Source organism: Pyrgilauda ruficollis, unplaced genomic scaffold, assembly GCF_017590135.1.
Source record: "Pyrgilauda ruficollis isolate IOZ18807 unplaced genomic scaffold, ASM1759013v1 scaffold147, whole genome shotgun sequence".
Taxonomy (NCBI): domain Eukaryota; kingdom Metazoa; phylum Chordata; class Aves; order Passeriformes; family Passeridae; genus Pyrgilauda; species Pyrgilauda ruficollis.
The window spans coordinates 951,195-969,987 of record NW_024513321.1 but is presented as its reverse complement, the minus strand read 5'-3'; the positions used below and the strand labels follow the sequence as shown (position 1 = coordinate 969,987).

General features: G+C 41.4%; 1 protein-coding gene across 2 annotated transcripts in view; it reads right to left on the bottom strand.

The window, feature by feature from the left end:
* TMEM65 (transmembrane protein 65) overlaps positions 1–15,716 on the bottom strand; it is a 29,992-nt gene extending 14,276 nt beyond the window's left edge. Inside the window, exons 1-2 of one of the 2 annotated variants that reach the window (XM_041460649.1) lie at positions 15,373–15,716; positions 8,276–8,356 (exon numbers count right to left, since the gene is read on the bottom strand). In XM_041460649.1, the coding sequence (XP_041316583.1) occupies positions 8,276–8,356; positions 15,373–15,691 (400 nt within the window). In that variant the 5' untranslated portion in view covers positions 15,692–15,716. The remainder of the gene's footprint in view (positions 1–8,275; positions 8,357–15,372) is intronic. The other variant, XM_041460650.1, reaches the window with a different exon arrangement.
* Between the last annotated feature and the right edge of the window lie 3,077 nt (positions 15,717–18,793).

Genomic DNA, 18,793 nt, shown 5'->3' with positions numbered 1-18,793 from the left:
TAAGGCATGAAAGGAGGCTGACTTGTGCAGCGCTAAATATAAACCTGGCTGTCAGCCCTTCAGTCACATGCCCAGCAGAGGGAAAGCTGGGCAAAGCTCTGGTACAAATAGACAGAGGAGGTAATAGAAAATTTCCCTACTACTCTGGAGAAGATAACTATGTCCAAACAAATATTCTGCATAAATACAAATAGGATAGTGGTTTTTAAATACTCCCTGTAACATTGTAGAGAATTACATAGTGATCATGTTGCATCACCCTCCCTGAAAAACCTTGAAGTTGCAGGAGATTATCACCTTTATTTGAAATCTTTGCTACATCTACTGAACAAAGAGCTTAACAAGCTTTGCAGGAATGCAGCGTGCTCCCTGGCCAATCAATTCCCTTCAGAACAAACCCCATTAGTGACTTCAGGCTTAGTTCATTCCTGTGATCCCCTGTAGTGAGTATACAATACACTTATCCTATTATCCCTTCCAAAAATGTGGCACAGCATTCATATCGTTTTAAAGATGCTTGACAATACAGAGAGACCTGAGGTGGAAACCCCAACTGGAAATGTAGGAGAAAGGATGAAATGCATACAGGTATCCAGAGGCTCAAATCACTGTCCTCATAATTAAGAGGGTTTTATCCTTCACCTAATCCCCATCTCCATCAATGCCTTATAAATGCGAAGGTCAGCATTTCCACTCAAGCAGGTTCATGCCAAAATAGTATTTGCAGTGGTTTGCTTAAAAAAGGTCTCAAACCACAGCTGGAAAAAAAAAAAAAAAAGACTTAAGATGCTTGCCTCGGGATTCAAGGGGGTTTAAAAAATCAGCTAAAATTATGACAACACAGAAAGGACTTGCAGCTTGTAATAGAGATGCGGCATAAGGATAGGAATAGAGAGTTTGAGCTGTCTCCTTCAGAGAGAAATAGAAAATGTCAGAAAAACAGCTGAAGTGTTTGCATAAAAGTGCCAGCAACGTAGTAAAATTGATAGGAGAGCAAACAGGAACAATAATGAGATCTGTGTTCCAGAAGTAAATGGTTATATTATTATTTAATGAAAAAAAAAAAAATAAGAAGGTTCTTGAGAGCTGCCAAGAAACAAACTTGCTATAGCAATTCCCTGACTGGAAAGAACCATCTTCAGAGTTAAAATTCTCTGCCTCAAAAAACCAAAATTCATCCTACCAAGAGGAGGCTGGCTCTGCCTTCCCCCCTCATCCTCTCCATTTCAAAGCTTGAGGGCTGCAAGGAGCTCTTGGGAGCCAGAGGAAAGACATCTCCCAGTGGCACAGCATTCTGGATTAATGAATCTTTGCCTGGGATTATTAACAACCTCTCCACTAGATCTGGAAAAAGACTGGATGAGTCGTTCTCCGAGGACAGAGTGGAATTAATGGCATCCAAATATATTCATTTAACTGTTTCAGTAAGGTGAGGTTTTGGCATTTCTCTGTCAGCAAAGTTTTTTCTTGGGCCACTCTTGTTCAAGGGAGGGATCTAGCCATCATTTCATGGCTCTGCAGTGGAGCAGAGCAGCAGCACAGCAACAGTGTTGAACTGGAAACAAGACCATTGTATCTGTGCATTATCAGAGTGCAATACATTCCTGTAAAAGGACAAGCAAAGCAATTCCATGGGACACCACAGAAGATTTGCTAACAAAAAATTATCAGCACTCTGTGTACAATCAGCGATCCGATCTACTACAGAACTTTCATCACCTTTAAATAGGGTTATGTTAGGCAACACTGATGTCTAAACATGAGAGCTCATGAAATATCTAGGGAGCTATATGTACAATATCCTTTATTCATTTATGTTCCCCCCAGGCCCTGCTTTAACAAGAAATCTGAAAAGCTGGTGAGAGACAAGCTTGTTTGTTCCTGCCCCTCCTCTCCCTTATGCCCTTTCCCATCCTGCACAAAACTGTACTTCTTTCCCCAGGAAAGAAAGCCAGTGGGAGAATGGTTTTAAGAACAGGGAGCAGCTTTGGCTTTCAAGGCCAGGTCTGGTACCTGCAGCCAGCAGCAGAACCCCTTAGAGGAGAGCTCACTGACAACAGCCTGTGCAGAACGCAGGGGAACCAGGCACTGCCTCCTCTGCTGCCCTGGCACAAAACTGAGAGAGTGGGCTTGTGCCTCAGCCACAGCTGTGCTCCCACAGCCCCTGGCACCAGCAGGACCCGCACTCAGACAGCAACAACCCTTCCCACAGCCACCACCACCTGCAGGCAGCTGCAGCAGCACCAGGCAGGGAGAGGGGGGAGCTGTCTCGTTAAATATGTTTGGTGGGATTATTCTTTTCCTTTGAGAAAACTCGACTACAATCTTTACAGAGAGCTGAAGACAAACTGCTATTAAATCACATACCACTAAGCACCAGCCCTCTTGTATGCAGAAAGTTCCATTCCCTGCCTGAGGACGACCTTGGAAGCAACTACAACTGCAGAAATAAGCTTCTGTCTGAAATAACTTTAAATGCATGTAGAGTTTATTGCTTTTCATCTGTCTCAGACTTAATAAAGCAACACAAAATAAGAGAGACTGAATGATTGTCAAACATTTTGTTACAGATTCATACTAAGTGTAATGACATTCCTCCTAATTTTTCATTGCATTGGGACATTAAAGACAGAAGTATGAGCAGCCTTCAAGTCCGTAAGAATCTATTAATTCCTGTCAGCAAAAGGAACACCATAAGAAACCACTGACAATTTAAGTTCCAGCCATAAATTACACTCAAGTAATTTGTGCCTCTCTATTTAAATGCCTAATGAATATAGAATGCAGCAGCAATGAAGCTATTCTTAACTCTTCACCTGCAGTAGAGGTAGTACAGTAGATTCATCACTTTGATACCCCCTTCCCTTCCCCATGTAACTTAGCAGAGCCTCATTTGTGAAACTAGTCTGACACCCCTATCTGACTCCCTGCATAGTCAAATTCAAACTGCAATGATGGCTTCCTCTGGCAAACAGCTGAAGGAATGATTATAATATAAAACCACATAAAATTACTCCATATGAACTTCACCTTAAAATATTTTCTTTTAGCTTTTATGCTATGAGAATATGAAATATCTACTAGGTTGTTATTATGTATTATAATGCAGCTGCATTATGTAACAATTTATTCTGCACGTGAATTTTAAGTTCTAATAAAAAAAAATTCACACTGTTCACAAAAATTGTCTGAAATATTAAGATTGCTGGTTTTGTAAATTAAGTCATACAGAAAAAGAAGACAAGGGCTACTGTGCTCTACTCTTCCTAAAAGTGAACAGTTCTGACTAAGCTAACTTTTTATTCTTTCAACCCATTGCTTTTTGTCTGCAAAACAAAAAAAGGAACCACCTTCTCCTGGTCAGTGTTTCTCCAGCCTCTGGCAAGCAGGAGGCCTCTCTCAGGAGGATTCAATCGCTGTATCCCTGCAGCTTTCAGCTGCAGAGCCAACGCAAGCTTCAGTTCCCGTCACACCCCTGCAAGTGCCAGCTGTGCACACTCCCTCTAAAGCTGCTTCAGGACCTCTGCTCTATGAAGAGCTGCACATCTGCTCCATCTATTTAAACCCAATGCTTCTTAATTTTCCCAGAAAGTACCCAGTGTCAGTTTATGAAACACATGGTTCTGCTACTTAGGTCAGTTTTTGTTTTTCATCTTTACGCATTTCCCCTTTTCCACTGACAGGGTTTTTTTAACCTGCTCTTTTGGCACAGCTTCACTGTAAGCAGGCAGCAGAATCCTGTGAGTGCTGAAATTACACCCCTCACCTCCAGTTCTGCTAAGTGAAGTATGAACACAAATCCTCAGCTCAGAGTTTTCTGCATACAGAAGCCTGTTTTGTTTTCCACAGGAGAGGAAATATGGAATCTAATGTATTTAACACTTCTCCCCATGGCAATGGAAAGTATGCTGTGGCACTGTCCACATCAGTGACACACTGCAATGACACTATTTACTGGAGATCTTAATGAAATATGCACCCCTGTAGTTTTTCATGGTGTGCAACGGAGACTGATCAGAGTGTGCCTCCAGCATCCTTCCCTCCCTCATTCTCTTCTCCCTCTGCTTCTCCAAAATCTGTGCAATGTTTACACAGCCCCTTTTCCAGCAGTGAAGAAGGAGATGGATTCAGGCTGAGGTTGCTTTTTGCAGAGCTGAAGTACTGTGTGATGTGGGGGGCAGCCACTCAGACCATGATGAATAATCCTGAATAAAGAGCCAGAGAAAGGAAGAGGAGAGGCAGATCCCTTCCTAGGCACAAGACAAATGCTGAGGTAAAAAACATAATTGCAAGTAGTTGCCAAAATTGCAAAGATAACCTGAGAGATGAAACCAGTATTGCTTACTAGTACAAGTCACCATGTGCTGTTAGTGACACAGATCCCAGAACAACTCCTGCCTGAGGCACAAGAACCCTCCTGGCCCTTCCCATGAGAAAACAGAAAGGCAGAACCTTAGGTCAAATACAAAACTGCACCCTGAAGTGATCTGAAGTCATGTTGTTACTGCAAAGGGTGATTTGATACCTTTCCTCCTGTTTCTAAATTCCCTCCTGATCATGTATTTGGGACTTCTTTATTCTGGCACTTGCTCTTAGTCAGGTAGACAGCCAGGCCCAGAGCAGACCAGCAGTGCTAGGATGGGAAGCAGAATTGAGACTTTCATACCCAGAGGTTTTTGGGACAGGGGAAGAACAGAACACTCTTTACAACACCTCAGGTGAAGCCAGCAGTAAATCCACACCCATATGGCCAAGTCACATCTACTACACATCACCTCATCCACAGCTCATCCAGGCCTGCTCTTACCCACTGCAGGAAACCCAGGAGAATGCTTTTCCTCTATGGCTGGGAAAAAGTAATTAAAGTGAGCTTTTTTTAACTGAACTTTTAACACAGGATCAGACACAAATAACAGTAAAACTCAGCCATATTAATGTGCAACTGCAAAAACTGATGTAAGCATGGAAAAGAGGTAGATACAATACAATAGGTTCCTAGCACCCAACCATGAGATGTAATCCAACAGTGAAAACTTCACAAATCCAAACACTTTTTTTTGTTTGTTTTGGTAAACCAGATCCAATAAACAAGTAAAAAACTTATAAAAGGTCACATATAATTCCCAATAAGGACAGTCTTTTTCAGCCTGGGCCATTTGTGATTTATCAGAACTCAACTGCACATTGGTACATTTCTTCTGTTCAAGGAAAGGGACACTGAATCAGAAGTCTGTTAATATTTGCAAGAGGAAAAGGTCACCAGGCTGATTATTTATAATAGCACTGTCACTTTTGCAGCTACCTATTTACTTGATTTACTTTACTCCATAAAATAATATCAATATATAATGAAATTGTGGAAGGAGTAGTGGATTTCAAGGTGTTCTCCCATCTCTTCTTTATGGCAAAAATCTTGATTAGACAAGATGGCTGGAAATCTAGCTGGAAATTGTTAAATCTCACTCATGAGCAAAACAGTTAATCTTCTGTTTGTAACATCAAAGCTTTACTTGCACTTTGTGAAAATCAGCCTGTAGCCAGAACTGAAGCAAAGAAACAACTGGATCAAGAGGTTATCTGTAATCTGAAAATACAAACTGATGGTATTTGAAAGGGCAGCTGGCTAAAGAAATTGGTTTGTTCCATGCACATTTTTCTCCAGTCTTCCACAAAATTAAATAAAGCAAAAAACCACAGTTGCTACCAATTCAGATTGTTATGAAAGATGAGATAATATCCTCATGGAGACTGATGATTCACATCCTTAGTGTAAGATAAGTTACAGCAAACCAGCCAGCACTAAGAGATAGATCACTGCACAGTCAAATGCTATCAAGTGCAAATAATTTAAAAAGTTACTGTAACAGTACAATAACCAGAAACTGATAATGCCTAAAAGAAAAATGTAGCAGGTCAAAGTGCAGCAATTGTTGGCTCCCAGTAAGCACTTGGACCTGAGCTTGGTGGCAGTACAAGTTTACATACGACAGCACAACCCAAAGCACAGACCTCTGTCCATGGCATGGACAAGAATCACACACCAGGGACTGTCTCCTAACCCTGCCCCAGCATTCCCAGAATGTTTTGGGAAGCCCAGACAACAGGTCCCACACTGTGTCCAAGAAGTGAGCTTTGGGAACCTAAGGTCAGGCCACTCTGGACACTGTATCTGGCTCCTCTCAGTCGAAGCTGGTCTCACTGTAGAAACCTTTTTGTCTCAAACTTTTCCATTTTTCCTTAAATTAGAAAGATTTTTCAAAGCTGTGTCCTTCCCCCAGGTCATGCAGGAGCCTTTCACCAGGATCACTGCCAAACAGTAAGGCATGTTTTAATTCTGAAATGCCTAAAAGCCATGAACTATTTTAGCAGCATTAAGGAAAGGTTTTATCCCTACACACAAGCAGTAGGAGATAATAAAACAAATCACCTTCTTCTTATGGCTGCTTTAAGCCAATAGGAGAGTTAATACAGAATATGATCCATCTCAAAATACAGAGTCTTAAATATGTTTCTGTTTCCCCTCTCTATTATCTTGAGAAAATAATGTGATTTTAAAAAATTATCAGTTAATATTTGCCAAAAATATCTCAGTCTAAATAAAATTTAATAAACCCTCAAAAGATACCCAAAAATGAATGAATATTATGAGCCCATCACATACAAAATAAAACTGGCAACTGATGCAGGAGAAAAGTACAGCAAGTATCACTATGCATTATGGCTGCTAGGGAGGGTATTTTATTAACAATTAGCATATAAATATCTAAGAACCTTAGTAAATGAACACCAGGGAAAAACACCTATGGTTTTATACTCCATAGTTTTGAATGAAACATGCACTCTGCTGGATTGAAAAAAGTATTTTGTGGGCTTTGCCTTAAAACACTCCCCATGTTTCAGAGGAAGCATGTGTTTCAGGCATGAGTTAGTCACGTCCCAAAAATTCCATGTTCATTCACTGTTAAACGAAGCTCTCACACACAGCAACAAAACAGAAACAAAAAGGCATGCTTTCAGAATATTTGAAATATCACCGTGCTAATTTAAGGATAAAGTAGAAGGGAGGCACAAGGCAGCTCACGTATTCATGTCCAACTTTCCCCAAAATGAGCCATTTTCGTAAAAAAAAATCTCCACAACATCACAAGGACCCAAGACAGCTTCTTTAAGTACTCTGCTTGCATGATATATTTATTTTTCCATTTACTTGTTGTTTTTAGAAAAGATTTTTTTCTGGAGATAACAGATGCCTCTGTAGCTTCATATTTGCATTGATTAAATAATAAATGAGGCTGACTAAAGCTACAAGTTTTCAGTTGAATGAGTCAACTTTAAATAATTTCTTTCTTAGATAAACTGGCAGACTTCCTTTTCTTTTAATTGAGGTTACACAATGGAACCTCTGTGTTCAGAGAATAAACATGATCGACTGCATTGGTGCCTGTTGCAGGGAGATCTAAATGTTTTGAATCTATCACTCTCAAGGGTTTAAGTTGCACTCTAAGTAAAAGTTGCATTTCAAGTGATCTTCTGTAAAAAGCCCTGAATCAAAAGCAGCTTTTGTACTGGACAAGAGAGTTATTGGGAAACAGATTTTCCTTTTAGCTCTAACATGTATTATTTTACAAAAGACACAGCTGAAGAACAATGGCTTAAGAATCAGATATTTTTTTCTGATTTGTGATACGAAAGATATTTGTGCATGACACCTATTTTGTATTCATCACATGCTTAAACACATGCAAAAGACAAAACAAATTTTAATTGGAGCAATCTTTTATTTTTATTGAAGCAATCTTATTTTACCTTTAGCAGGAAAGGGCAAAGGCAGCTAATTAAATAAATTTTTTTAATAATAGTATCATTCCTGCATTATATCTGGACCTTGTCATTTAATGCACATCACTTTCCAGGAAAAAATAAGGTAGCTGATACTGAGCTGTTTCAAAAAAATTAAGTTGTTTCATGATCTGAAAGCTCTGGTCAAGTATTAACTGGAAACTACTATAGCGCAGCAGTTTCCAAAAGACCTGTGCTTGAAACACCTTGGTCAAGTTAAGCATAAGTACCTGAAGATGGGGATTGCTGAAATTCTTGAGACTGCAGGCTCTATATGAACATGAACAAAAACTGTGTACTTTTATTTCTTGCAGCAATACATGCCAAATGCATCAAAAGAAGCATGCGGGAAGTCTGTCAAACCAGCAGCCTGCTGGCCTTATGCAATGCATATGTCAGCAAACACACTTTTCCATTTGGGTTTTTTCTACTGTACCAAATGCACTGGTCGCCTCTGGTGACTCTACCTCCTCTGCTGGCTTCTCGAGTGGTACCAGTGGTTTAGGATACCTTACGGCTACAACAAGTTTTCAAAAGCAAAACAGCAATCAGTCATTATTTAAAATCTTCCAATCAATACTGGAGCATCCACCAGGAAGAAAAGATCCTTTATAAATATTAAGACTGGATTTCTGTGGGTTTTACATCAATTCCACTTGATTATTTGTAGGGATTTCTCTTAAAAAAATAAGACAAAGTTTCTGCATTTAAGCAGACTAGAACCTGCTTTAAATTATGTGAACAAGTAAAACTTCAGAATATGGAAGCAAACCAGACCACAACAGCAAAATCATGAACTTCAGAAAACATTACCTTGCTGCAGGTGGTTAAAAGGTAGACAGAGCTGACATTTTCAGAGAGCAGCTTCAGAATAGTTTTACCATGAGTGACCATGCACCAATTTTCTTGTTTATGACATTAAACTTCAGCCCCTAAATTACCTATCAGTCTGGGTTTGAAGGGATTTAATGATCATCTAGTTCCAACCCCACAGAACACATTCACTAGACCAAATTGCTTCAAGCCCCATCCAACCTGCACTTGTAGGAAAGGGCCACTCACAGCTCCTCTGGACAATTTATGCCAGTGTCTCACCACCCCCATAGTAAAGAATTTCTTCCTAACAGCTAGTTTAAACCTACCCTCCTCTACTTCAAAGCTATTCCTTCTTGTCCTATCACTAGATGTCTTTGTGAAAAGTCCTCTCCAGGATGCTTGTAAGCCCCACTTATGTGCTGGAATGTGCTACAAGGTATCCCCAGAGCCCTCTCTTCCCCAGGCTGAACAGCCCAAACTTACTCAGCCCAGAGAAGCAGAGGGGCAGATGCTGATCTCTTGTCTGTGGCAGACTCAAGGGAAAGGTCTGAAGTTGTGTCAGGGAAGGCTGAAGTTGGATATTAGGAAAAGGTTCCACACCCAGAGGGTGGCTGGGCACTGGAACAGGCTCCCTAAGGAAGTGGTCACAGTATCAATCGTCACAGAGCTCAAGAAGCATTTGGACAATGCTTTCAGGCACATGGTGTGATTCTTGGGGGTGTTTTATGCCAGGCCAGCAGCAGGACTCGATGACTCTTGTGGGTCCCTTTACACTCAGGATATTCTATGAGTCTGTGATTCATGAGGTTCAGATGTTAATGAAAATGATCAATAGAGCCTCAGCAGCACTTTTCCTTCTGTGCTCTGCCTTCATGAGAGAGCTCCAAAACTCGGGGCAGGAGGTGGGGGATACATTAAAAAAAAAAGGTTCAAAAGCAAAATGTAGCTCATCCTTCCATCTGAAACACAGTATTTCTTTCACCACCTAGTATTTTTGACACAGGGGTGAGATTAGTAACAGTCCTGCTGTGGACTGCAATGGTCTGAGAGCATAAAGGAACTCTCACAGGCAAGCTGGCAAGATTTGTCATTTTACCAGTTTGACAGGGCACTTCAAACTTGTGAATTAGACACTTGCCAGCAGTCTGCCAGAAGACCTTTTCCTAGAATAGCAATCAAACGCTAGAGTCAAAAAAATGTATTGCCCTAGGTCACAGCAAGGGAGAGAGAAGTAGATGACACTGCTCCACACACAGCGTGGCACTGACCTGCATGTGCTGGGTGTGTGAAGGAGAGAGGAAGAGAGAACTGTCCCCACCAGGTGCCACGGTACCTGGCACAACAGCATGAACAGCTTTTGTTCGCCCAGCTCAGGGGCTGAGGGCTGTGCTTACCACAAACCTCACACTTGCACGGTGAAATCACTCTTCAGACAAGACAAGTACTTCCAGAAGGACGGAATTATGCTTTGCTGTGTTAGCACAGATTCAGTTCTAGCAAAAAGAGGCACTAAAATCCAAGCAGTCCTAAACCACCATGGCAGATGAAGCAGTTTGTTTGTATCAGCAAGAAGCATCTGACTCATGCAACAGAGGGAATCTTTTTCACAGGAGACTTGTTTAGAGTGTCCAAAAACCTCAGAAATCCACTTGTCTATGATGACATTTCATCTTTTCAATTAACTTTCTTTGTAAAGCTGTGGAAGTAGAGGCACATAGGCTCAAACACTCCCTAAGCTACTCTAGTAAACTGGGGAGCTCATAAATTTCACACCAGAACATAAGCCAGTGAGGTTACTTCTGACACCAAATGCAACTTCACCCAGCAATAGCTAAAACCTTGTGAATTCCCTGAGATTCTGCACCAGCTGTCAGCCCAACTGAATGCAAGGAGGTGGAGCCCCTTACCTGCACGCTACAGTTTTGGTTTTGGGTTTTTTTTTAACAAAAACAAGACGCAGTAAGTTGAACTTATGGATAGCTTTCTATCAGAATGCACCGTTTTGGTCAGATTATTTATGTATCTCGGAATATTATGAATGGTATGACATCCCAGTGCCTTCAAAGAGAATCTCACTAGAAACTGCATTCTCCAAAGCCTGCAAATTAAATGACAAAAACAGTTGTCAAGACTCATTGCTATGGTGTTTTTGCATGGTGTTTTGCAGATAATACACGACCTCACCAGGCAGAGGAAGATGAAATTCCACTTCAAAAGACCTTTTATTTAGTGATCATTTCACAAAAGTCTTCCACTAAAAATATAAAATGGAACTGGGTACTTTCAAGCAATTGTGTTCAATATACAATGTACATACATTATATACTAAAAGCATCTATTTTATGTATTTTATACACACATATGTATTTTATGTATATGTACAGAGATAGGAAAACAAGAATTGTTTTTCCATCTTCGCAATAAAAGACGGGAAAATAAAGGATTCTCTCACTGTCAAGACCTGAGATTTCTTAGAAGCCCTAGATAATCTGTGTTAGTAATACTGTGTTAGTAATATTAATTAAAAGTAGTTACATCTGGGCTCAAGAACATTGCAAAGCAACACATAAAAGACCCATAGTACCCTAGGAAGCAATACAGACACAGCAAAAATGCCAAGTTAATAGTTCCTACTTAAAGTCAAACCCTTTAGTATTTTCCCACCTCATTACCAGTCTTGCTGCTCTGCTTACAAGTGCATCTTTCATGAATCATCTCATATCATACACTGGAAACTAAAGGTAGAAACCCTAAATCTAAGCTTAGAGTGTCCAAAAACCTCTCTTCTTAAGAAAGAAGTTCCATCTTCTTCCTAATGCCACTTTTGTCAATGGAATATTGCTACAGAAGGTCAGAAGCATTAAATCATTCTCAATATTTTCTGAAAGATTTTATTTTCATCTCCACCGTGCAAGAAAGAAACAAGGGAAATATGATTACCTGAAGCCAACAAAACTAAGCCTTGTTTATGGGGCACCACTTCTAGAAACAGCAGGACTATTACATTTGAAATCAACTGGCCTACATGCTACTTCAGTATTCCTGTAACCATGAAAATACAAATATACAAATTACATGTACTCAGTTCCACAGGTATCATCTCTATCTAGTGTGGCTGGGTGTGGCTGACATGCTTATCAGGAACACAAGCTAAAATTTAAAAACTTTGTTTCAAAGCTCTTCCTGGGAAAATGGGACACTTTATTCATCTTTCCAAGGTTCAAAACAGAAAAAAAAATCCAAAAAACTTAAAGACTTCAATGCAGAAGGAAAACTAAATCCAGATGAGAAAGGATTTACAGCTGTCTTCAGAAAGAACAGCTCAGTGATGTTTTGACTAAATTTTAAGATAGTAAGATACAGATTATAGTCTAAATCAGGATGCTTTTCAAAATATTTTCTGAGAACTATTCTATCAAGATTCAGTTTCACAGTCTTCCCCCCAGCTTCTACTATGCAAAACACATCTATGAATTTAAACTCAGGCTTTCAGCTCTCAGCCATCACATTCTCACAGAGCTCTGTCTTCTGAAGCACTACAACAAACAGCCGAATTTCAGTCACTGTTTATTTGTAAGCTAAGCTGCTTAACCGACCTCTAGTGCCCAGTATCTGGAAGCTCTGTAAACCTGCAGGTAATACAGGTGACAAGGTGATGGCAGGCAGAACATACTCACAAACCTCTCCCCACCTACAGTTTCAACGACTACAGCACAAACAGATGTTTTAAGTTTCACCTAACTTACAGGTAACAGCTACAGCTCACCTACCTGAGGACCGTCCTTCAGCGTAGCAGCCGCAGCAAAGGATGGGTTTCCCCGCAGCCTCTGCCATTAGCGGAGGCCACAGATAGTGTGTCCTGTCATATTTCCTGCTAGGGCAATTAGCTGCTGGAACTGCATCCTTCTGGTGGTAGGCCTGGGAATGGGCTGAGGAACTTGCCCCATTTGGTTCTTGATGTGCCCAGGTCTCCCCATATTGCTGACAGCCTCCCCTAGCTGATATGGGGTCTGTTAGGGCACAGAAGAGGTAGTGAAGGAAGAAGGTCAAAACTTAACCCAATAAGGACTGTGTTAAGAAGGGTATGGACTAACACCTCCCTTTCCATAAAGAATTATGAAAAGATCACAGGCACAAAACAAGCTTAAGCAGAGTAGCAAAACTAATAGGCATTTCATGATCAAGAAGAGACTGATTTTTCAGACTCAAACAGAACACGGGAATTTATGCAAGCAGTAAAGAAGAGAATTTGAAGGCTGCGTTTGGATCACTTTCATTGGAAATCAACACAAAAATACAACCAGGGACCTCAGCTAAGGAATCAGCTGCTGGGAGCTACAGCATGCTGCCAGCGAACGAGAGGATTGATATAAAACCCAACATCACAAAAACAGTTTTGTCTTGACTGAACTCATGATTTGTAAAGATCAAAAGTGACACAAGTCAATCGGAGAAAGTACCTGGAAAGCAAGGCACAAATAGCTCTCCCCTCATCTGCTACTCACAACCTGTGTACCTATTCAGGTCATTGCTACACAGTCACCATTTCAACAGCAGGAAAGAGCAACCATACAAAATATTTCTAAACATAATGAAGCATTTTAAATACAGAATACAAACACCTAGCTCAGAAAAGTCTCTAATTCTCTTTCAAGTGTAGCCCTTCTATCCACCTTGTCTTCCTCTGGCACTCCCCAGCGTTGAGATTAATGATACATATCCAACACCTCTCTAACCTTCTTCACACAAAATCTGAATTCTTTCAATACCAATCCTCTACAGAAAACGGCTATGGGCAATAAATTCAAGATAGAGTTTTTCTCCAATTTCTATTTAACAGACTTACTAGAAGCCCTTTTCAGTTATGATTTTTCTTTTTCGTAACACATGAAGAAACAAAATTTCTTATAGGTAAAAGCTGACAGCTGTTACCATGTTGCAGTCTTGTAAAAACATCCCATGAATAGAGCTGGCTAAAGGAAAATGTTATCTACAAAAAAAGACTTATCAAGCTAGATGGGCAGATCAACAATCTGACTTCAAGGATGAGGTCCGATGGCACTACAACACTTTATGCAGCCCTTACATATGAGACTACTAAGCCCACAACTGAGATTTTGCTGAAACAATCTCTCCAGCAAGATTAATGATTACAGTTTCAGGCACAAGTGAACTGCAATTTCCACTAGTGGAATAAACTTAAAACCAACTAATAAACTCCCATGCAGTAAAATGTCTAAACGCAAACTAACGCTATTGTTACTTTGCTTCTACATCCTAAATCATCAGAAAGTCACAGCATTTTACTCAACAGACTTTCACATTATAACTAACAGCATCTGAGCAGCAAGATATTAAATATGACCATCTATTGATTTACACCTGTATAAAAGTTGAGACACTATACCGAAACTTTGAAATATCATTTTGATATTCAGCACACGATCTTCCAGGTACACAGTTCCATTCTATTTAACCTGAGCAATAACCGATGAGGCAAACTCACACAAAAACCTCATGGCAAGAACCCTTCAGACACTGAGAAGGATTATATGGGAAGAGTATTAGTTGTTAGTATTCAAAAGTTAGTGTCAACTTATAGTTCAAAGCATTCTACTCTCTGCGTTGTAAAACAAAACTGATTCACTGTCTGTAAAACAGAAGCGCTGCTGCTCCCAAAATGAGGCATTTAAGCGAACTACTCTCACTCTAGAAAACTAGACTAGAAACACTAGTGTTTATATGCAAGTGTGCTACAAACAAAACGAAAGAGATACCTGAAAGGGTTCTGTCTCTTCACAAAAGGAACACTTTTACAGCTGACCCTCAGACCTGTCCTCTGCCTACCCAAATTTTCTTCCAGACATCTACAGAGGAGCCACAAGACACAGAAATGCCCTTTCCAAGGGCACGCTACTATCAAATTCACAAAGAGGCCTAGATCAAATGCACACTGATCTCTTAAGTACCCGCTATCATCTTCGCTGCAATAGGGATTGTAAATTACAGCCGAGGATCAGAACTAGAAGTAAGGAGGCTGTAATTAAGAGGATTTGGTTTTGTCAGGTTTTGATTTGTTTAAGGAATAGTGTCAAGTTGGCAAGAACAGCTGGATCAGATGAGAAAAATCACAGTGAATTACTTTAATTGGCATTGCATAGCCCTGTATTCAGAGATACATCTGTAAACCTTCCCAGCACACACACACCTTCCCGAATGAGAACCGACACTTCCAAGAAGCAGCGCCGGCAGCTCTCCGTGCAGGGAAGTGTAACTCATGAATGAGCTCCCAGAGCAGCAGCAGCCCGGCGTCTCTTAAGAGGTCTGAAATCAATTTACTGCTGCCCTGGTGTCAGGAGGATTTTATCAGACACACTTTCCTACTCCCATTCCGAAAAATGGCCACCCGTGGCTCTCTGAAACACCCGGTGAGATGACAGACCCATCGAGGATTTGGCACACTGGGCCGATTTAAGTTCCAAAGGGGCTGCGGATGCTTCTGGAAACTAAATTTCAGGTCGAGTGCCTCATTTACACCCAATTACGCGAACACACAGGGGCGAGCGCGTCTCGACGCCTCCTTCTGCTGGAGTTTCCGACTCGCCCGAAGGAGTCGCTTGGGCGAGGGCGGGAGGACCCCCAAAGTTCGGAGGCTCAGCCCCCGCTCCGGCCCGGCCCTCCCACCCCCAGCCGGGCTCGGGGCGGGTCGCGGCTCACCTTGGGCGATGGCGATGGACTCGAAGCGGTGGAGCTCCCGCAGCAGGCAGCTCCGCTCGGTGGAGTGCAGGCTATAGATGAAGTCGCGGGCCCCCTGCGCTGTGTTCAGCGCCTCCATCGGCTCTTTCTTGGGGTGGGTGCCGAGCGCCCGCGACCCCCGCGGGAGGAGCAGCCCCTCGGCGCCGCCCCGCAGGCTGCCCAGGCGGCGGCGGCAGCAGCACCGCGGGCCCCGCAGCGAGCCCAGGCAGGACGAGGGGACGGCGGCGGGGCCCCCCGGCCGCCCCAGCAGCAGCGCCGCCCGGCCGAGCCACGCCGACATGGAGCCGGGGAAGGGCGCGGGCCGCAGGGCGGGGCGGAGGGGCCCGAGGGGCGGCCCCGCGCAGGCGCCCGCCCGGCAGCGCTGAGGGGAGCGGGGCGGCAGCCGCCGGCGGGCTCCGAGCGCCGGGCCCGGGTAGCGCTCCTTCCCAAAGCCCTCCCTGGCACCCACTGCTGGAGTGCCTGAGAGACCTCACAGCGCTTCTCGCAGCGCCAGGCTCCCGCAGCTTAGCAAGGCAACAGAAATGAGGTTTCGCTTGTCTTTCCCGTTTTCCAGGCCCTTGCCTTAAAGTATTGTGGTGTTGCATCATCCGGTTTTAGGTTAGGTACACTTCGCTTGCATATAGCGGTTGTATTCTTTTAAATTAATTGGCAGGTATTCTGCCTGACACACCCAGAACAGTTATTTAGGGAAAAGAAAAAAAAAACAAAAAACCAACTATTCAGGACAGAATTTATATCTTGAGGAAACAGAGGTGGCTTTAAAGAAGGGTTTTTTAAAGGTTTTTTTAAACCTCTCTTAGCTTTGCTGCTACACATACCATCCATGTGGGTTAATCCACAATTGTTCTCTGTTTTGTCAAAACACTGTATTCAAATTGTGTTAGATATTGTAATTAGACCGCAAAGAACCTACCCAAGCACAAGGGACTCACATATTTTATGCCTAGTTCATTTAATACGAAAGTGACTTCCGAAGGCACTCAGAATTTACTGCTGTATCCCTAGCTCTTGAACACCAAAGGTAGCACACCTATTGATGTCCATCCAGGTGGTTTCTGCAGCCAGGGGGATCTGCTGCCTTCTCGGAGGAAGGCAAAGTTTTAAGGAAAGGAAAGTTTTAAGGAGGAAGGAAAGTTTTAACTTGGCATGAAAAAGCAGCATTTTCATTCAATTTCCATGGCTGCAGAGTTAATGTATGGTATAAAGACAAAGATCTCATGGTAAACAGAGAGAGGTGCCTTATCTAGACTATACATCCAAAACTATGGGTGTTTACATGTACTACATGTACAGTACAGAGGGAGCAGAAAGTGAGTGCAGAAATGTAGAAAATAAGTTATAAAGGCCTGGAATATAATATTTTAATTCTCACCCTGTTAGTGAAATAGCAGAGATAGATGAGTATAGGCTACTATTTTCATTTAAGTGAACTTTCCCCATGCATCTAATACAGCCTGCCTCTGAGAGGAGGGATTTTATTCAATTATGTCTCTCTGTATACTCCTGACCCAGAGCCACTAAGCCTTTGATGGTGTTCAGAACTGTACTTATCTTCCCAATTGTTTCATTGAAAAAGTAGAATCTTCTGCTACTCTTTGGGGGAAATATGGAAATCAGTAATAGTTTTCAAGCCCAGAGAACTGTAACAACAATACTCATAATTCTGTTCAAAAATGCTGTTAAAATTTTGGTAACTAGATTGCTTTTACAGTAAAAATGCATGCTTCCACATGGAAAGGCAGGACATGCAATGGGGCTACAAACACCTGAAAAAGTGTCACACAAAAAATAAGGAAAAACCAAACTTTCTAGAGGCCAAGGCTTTGATACTTCAATTTGATGTATTTTGGATTGGGTTATATATTATATATGCTTTTACATTCACCCAGCTGGATTGCACCACACTACAGAGACAGAGCAAATCAGGAACACTGGCCTCTGGCAAGAAAAGAGACTTTAATCCCTTTCTCACCACTGCAGCCCATGTCACACTGCTCAGATATTACAAAAGGTGATTGCATCTGGATTATTCTTCAAGTGTTTTGACAAGACTCAAAACACTGCAGGTCTTCTGACACTGGAGGACAATGAGCAGGAAGTTTCTAGCATAGCCTTTAGGTATTTGCTGTATAGGAATGTTCACTCTATAGAGAGGTGCAAGGACATTATTTGAGTAGACAATACTGTTATGAAAATAAAAGTAATTACTTGTGTGTCAGGATTGAGATCAGGGTTTAGCAGACAGTAAATTCCTCTGTGGCCATCATCAGCTGTGGTTTACACCTTTCCAAGCCTTTAAACTGCATTGAACAAATTGGAATAAAAATGGCATTGGAGGGACTATTCTGCAAGGACAGGAAATTACCTAAATAACCTAATAGGTTTTTCCCATCATTTTTTTGTTGGAGCTTTTATTTTGTGAGAAAGGGAAATTGAAACAATTGGCTGAAGTGACACTTTAATTAATCAGACTGTCTACTTAACTCTGTTCAGTGGGTGGTGTACAGTAACTTTCATTAGTCCCTGCCACTCCAGCAGAGCCTGAAAACCTGCTGGAATCCATATTTCTCACAATATTCTGAAAAACGCAAGAGTTTCCCTGTATTTTCTTAGGGTTTTGCTGACAGCCTAATTTTCTCCTAATATGATTTATATTATGAGTGACCAAATTAATAGAGATGGCTTATACACCAACTGACAGAACTAGAAGGAAATTGTTAAAAATATTACACAGGAAGTTAGGTAAGTTCAGCCTTAAAAACTGGAAGGCAGTTTATGGAGAAAGCAGCAGAAAAATGCCACCCATCTTTAAGAGAATTCTGCAAGGCCTTCTAGCGACGTAAACTTATGTTATGTTTATCCATAACATAAATTGCAACTACACACAGTTTGTATTTTACTATATAATTAAGTACTATATTTTTGTATAAAGTACTGTATTTTGACCTTTGCAGGTCCAAATTTCTAGGTAACTTGCAGATAAATAGCCCCAGAGAGCACAAGTTACTTTTATTCTGCCTCACATTTCTGAAAAACAAGTGGCTTCTCTGATCCTGCTAGCCCAGCTAGGGGGTGACCCTATAGTCCTTTGTGTGCTGGCAGAAGGAGAAATCCACAGAGTGTGAAACACAAATGCTCACTCCAAAAAGGAGCCCTGAAATATATTGACCATTTGCTAAAATTAAAAATTATATCTACAGTCTAAAATATTAATGTCAGACAAGTTTAGGAGGTTAAATTACCATTATTTATTGCAATAGTGCAAAAAAAAAAAAAAAAGTAAGATCTTATCATTTAGGAATAAAAGAAGAATTTGCAGTAGTCTTAGAATAATAATCATAGAATCACAGAATATCTTGGGTTAAATGACCTGAAAGACATC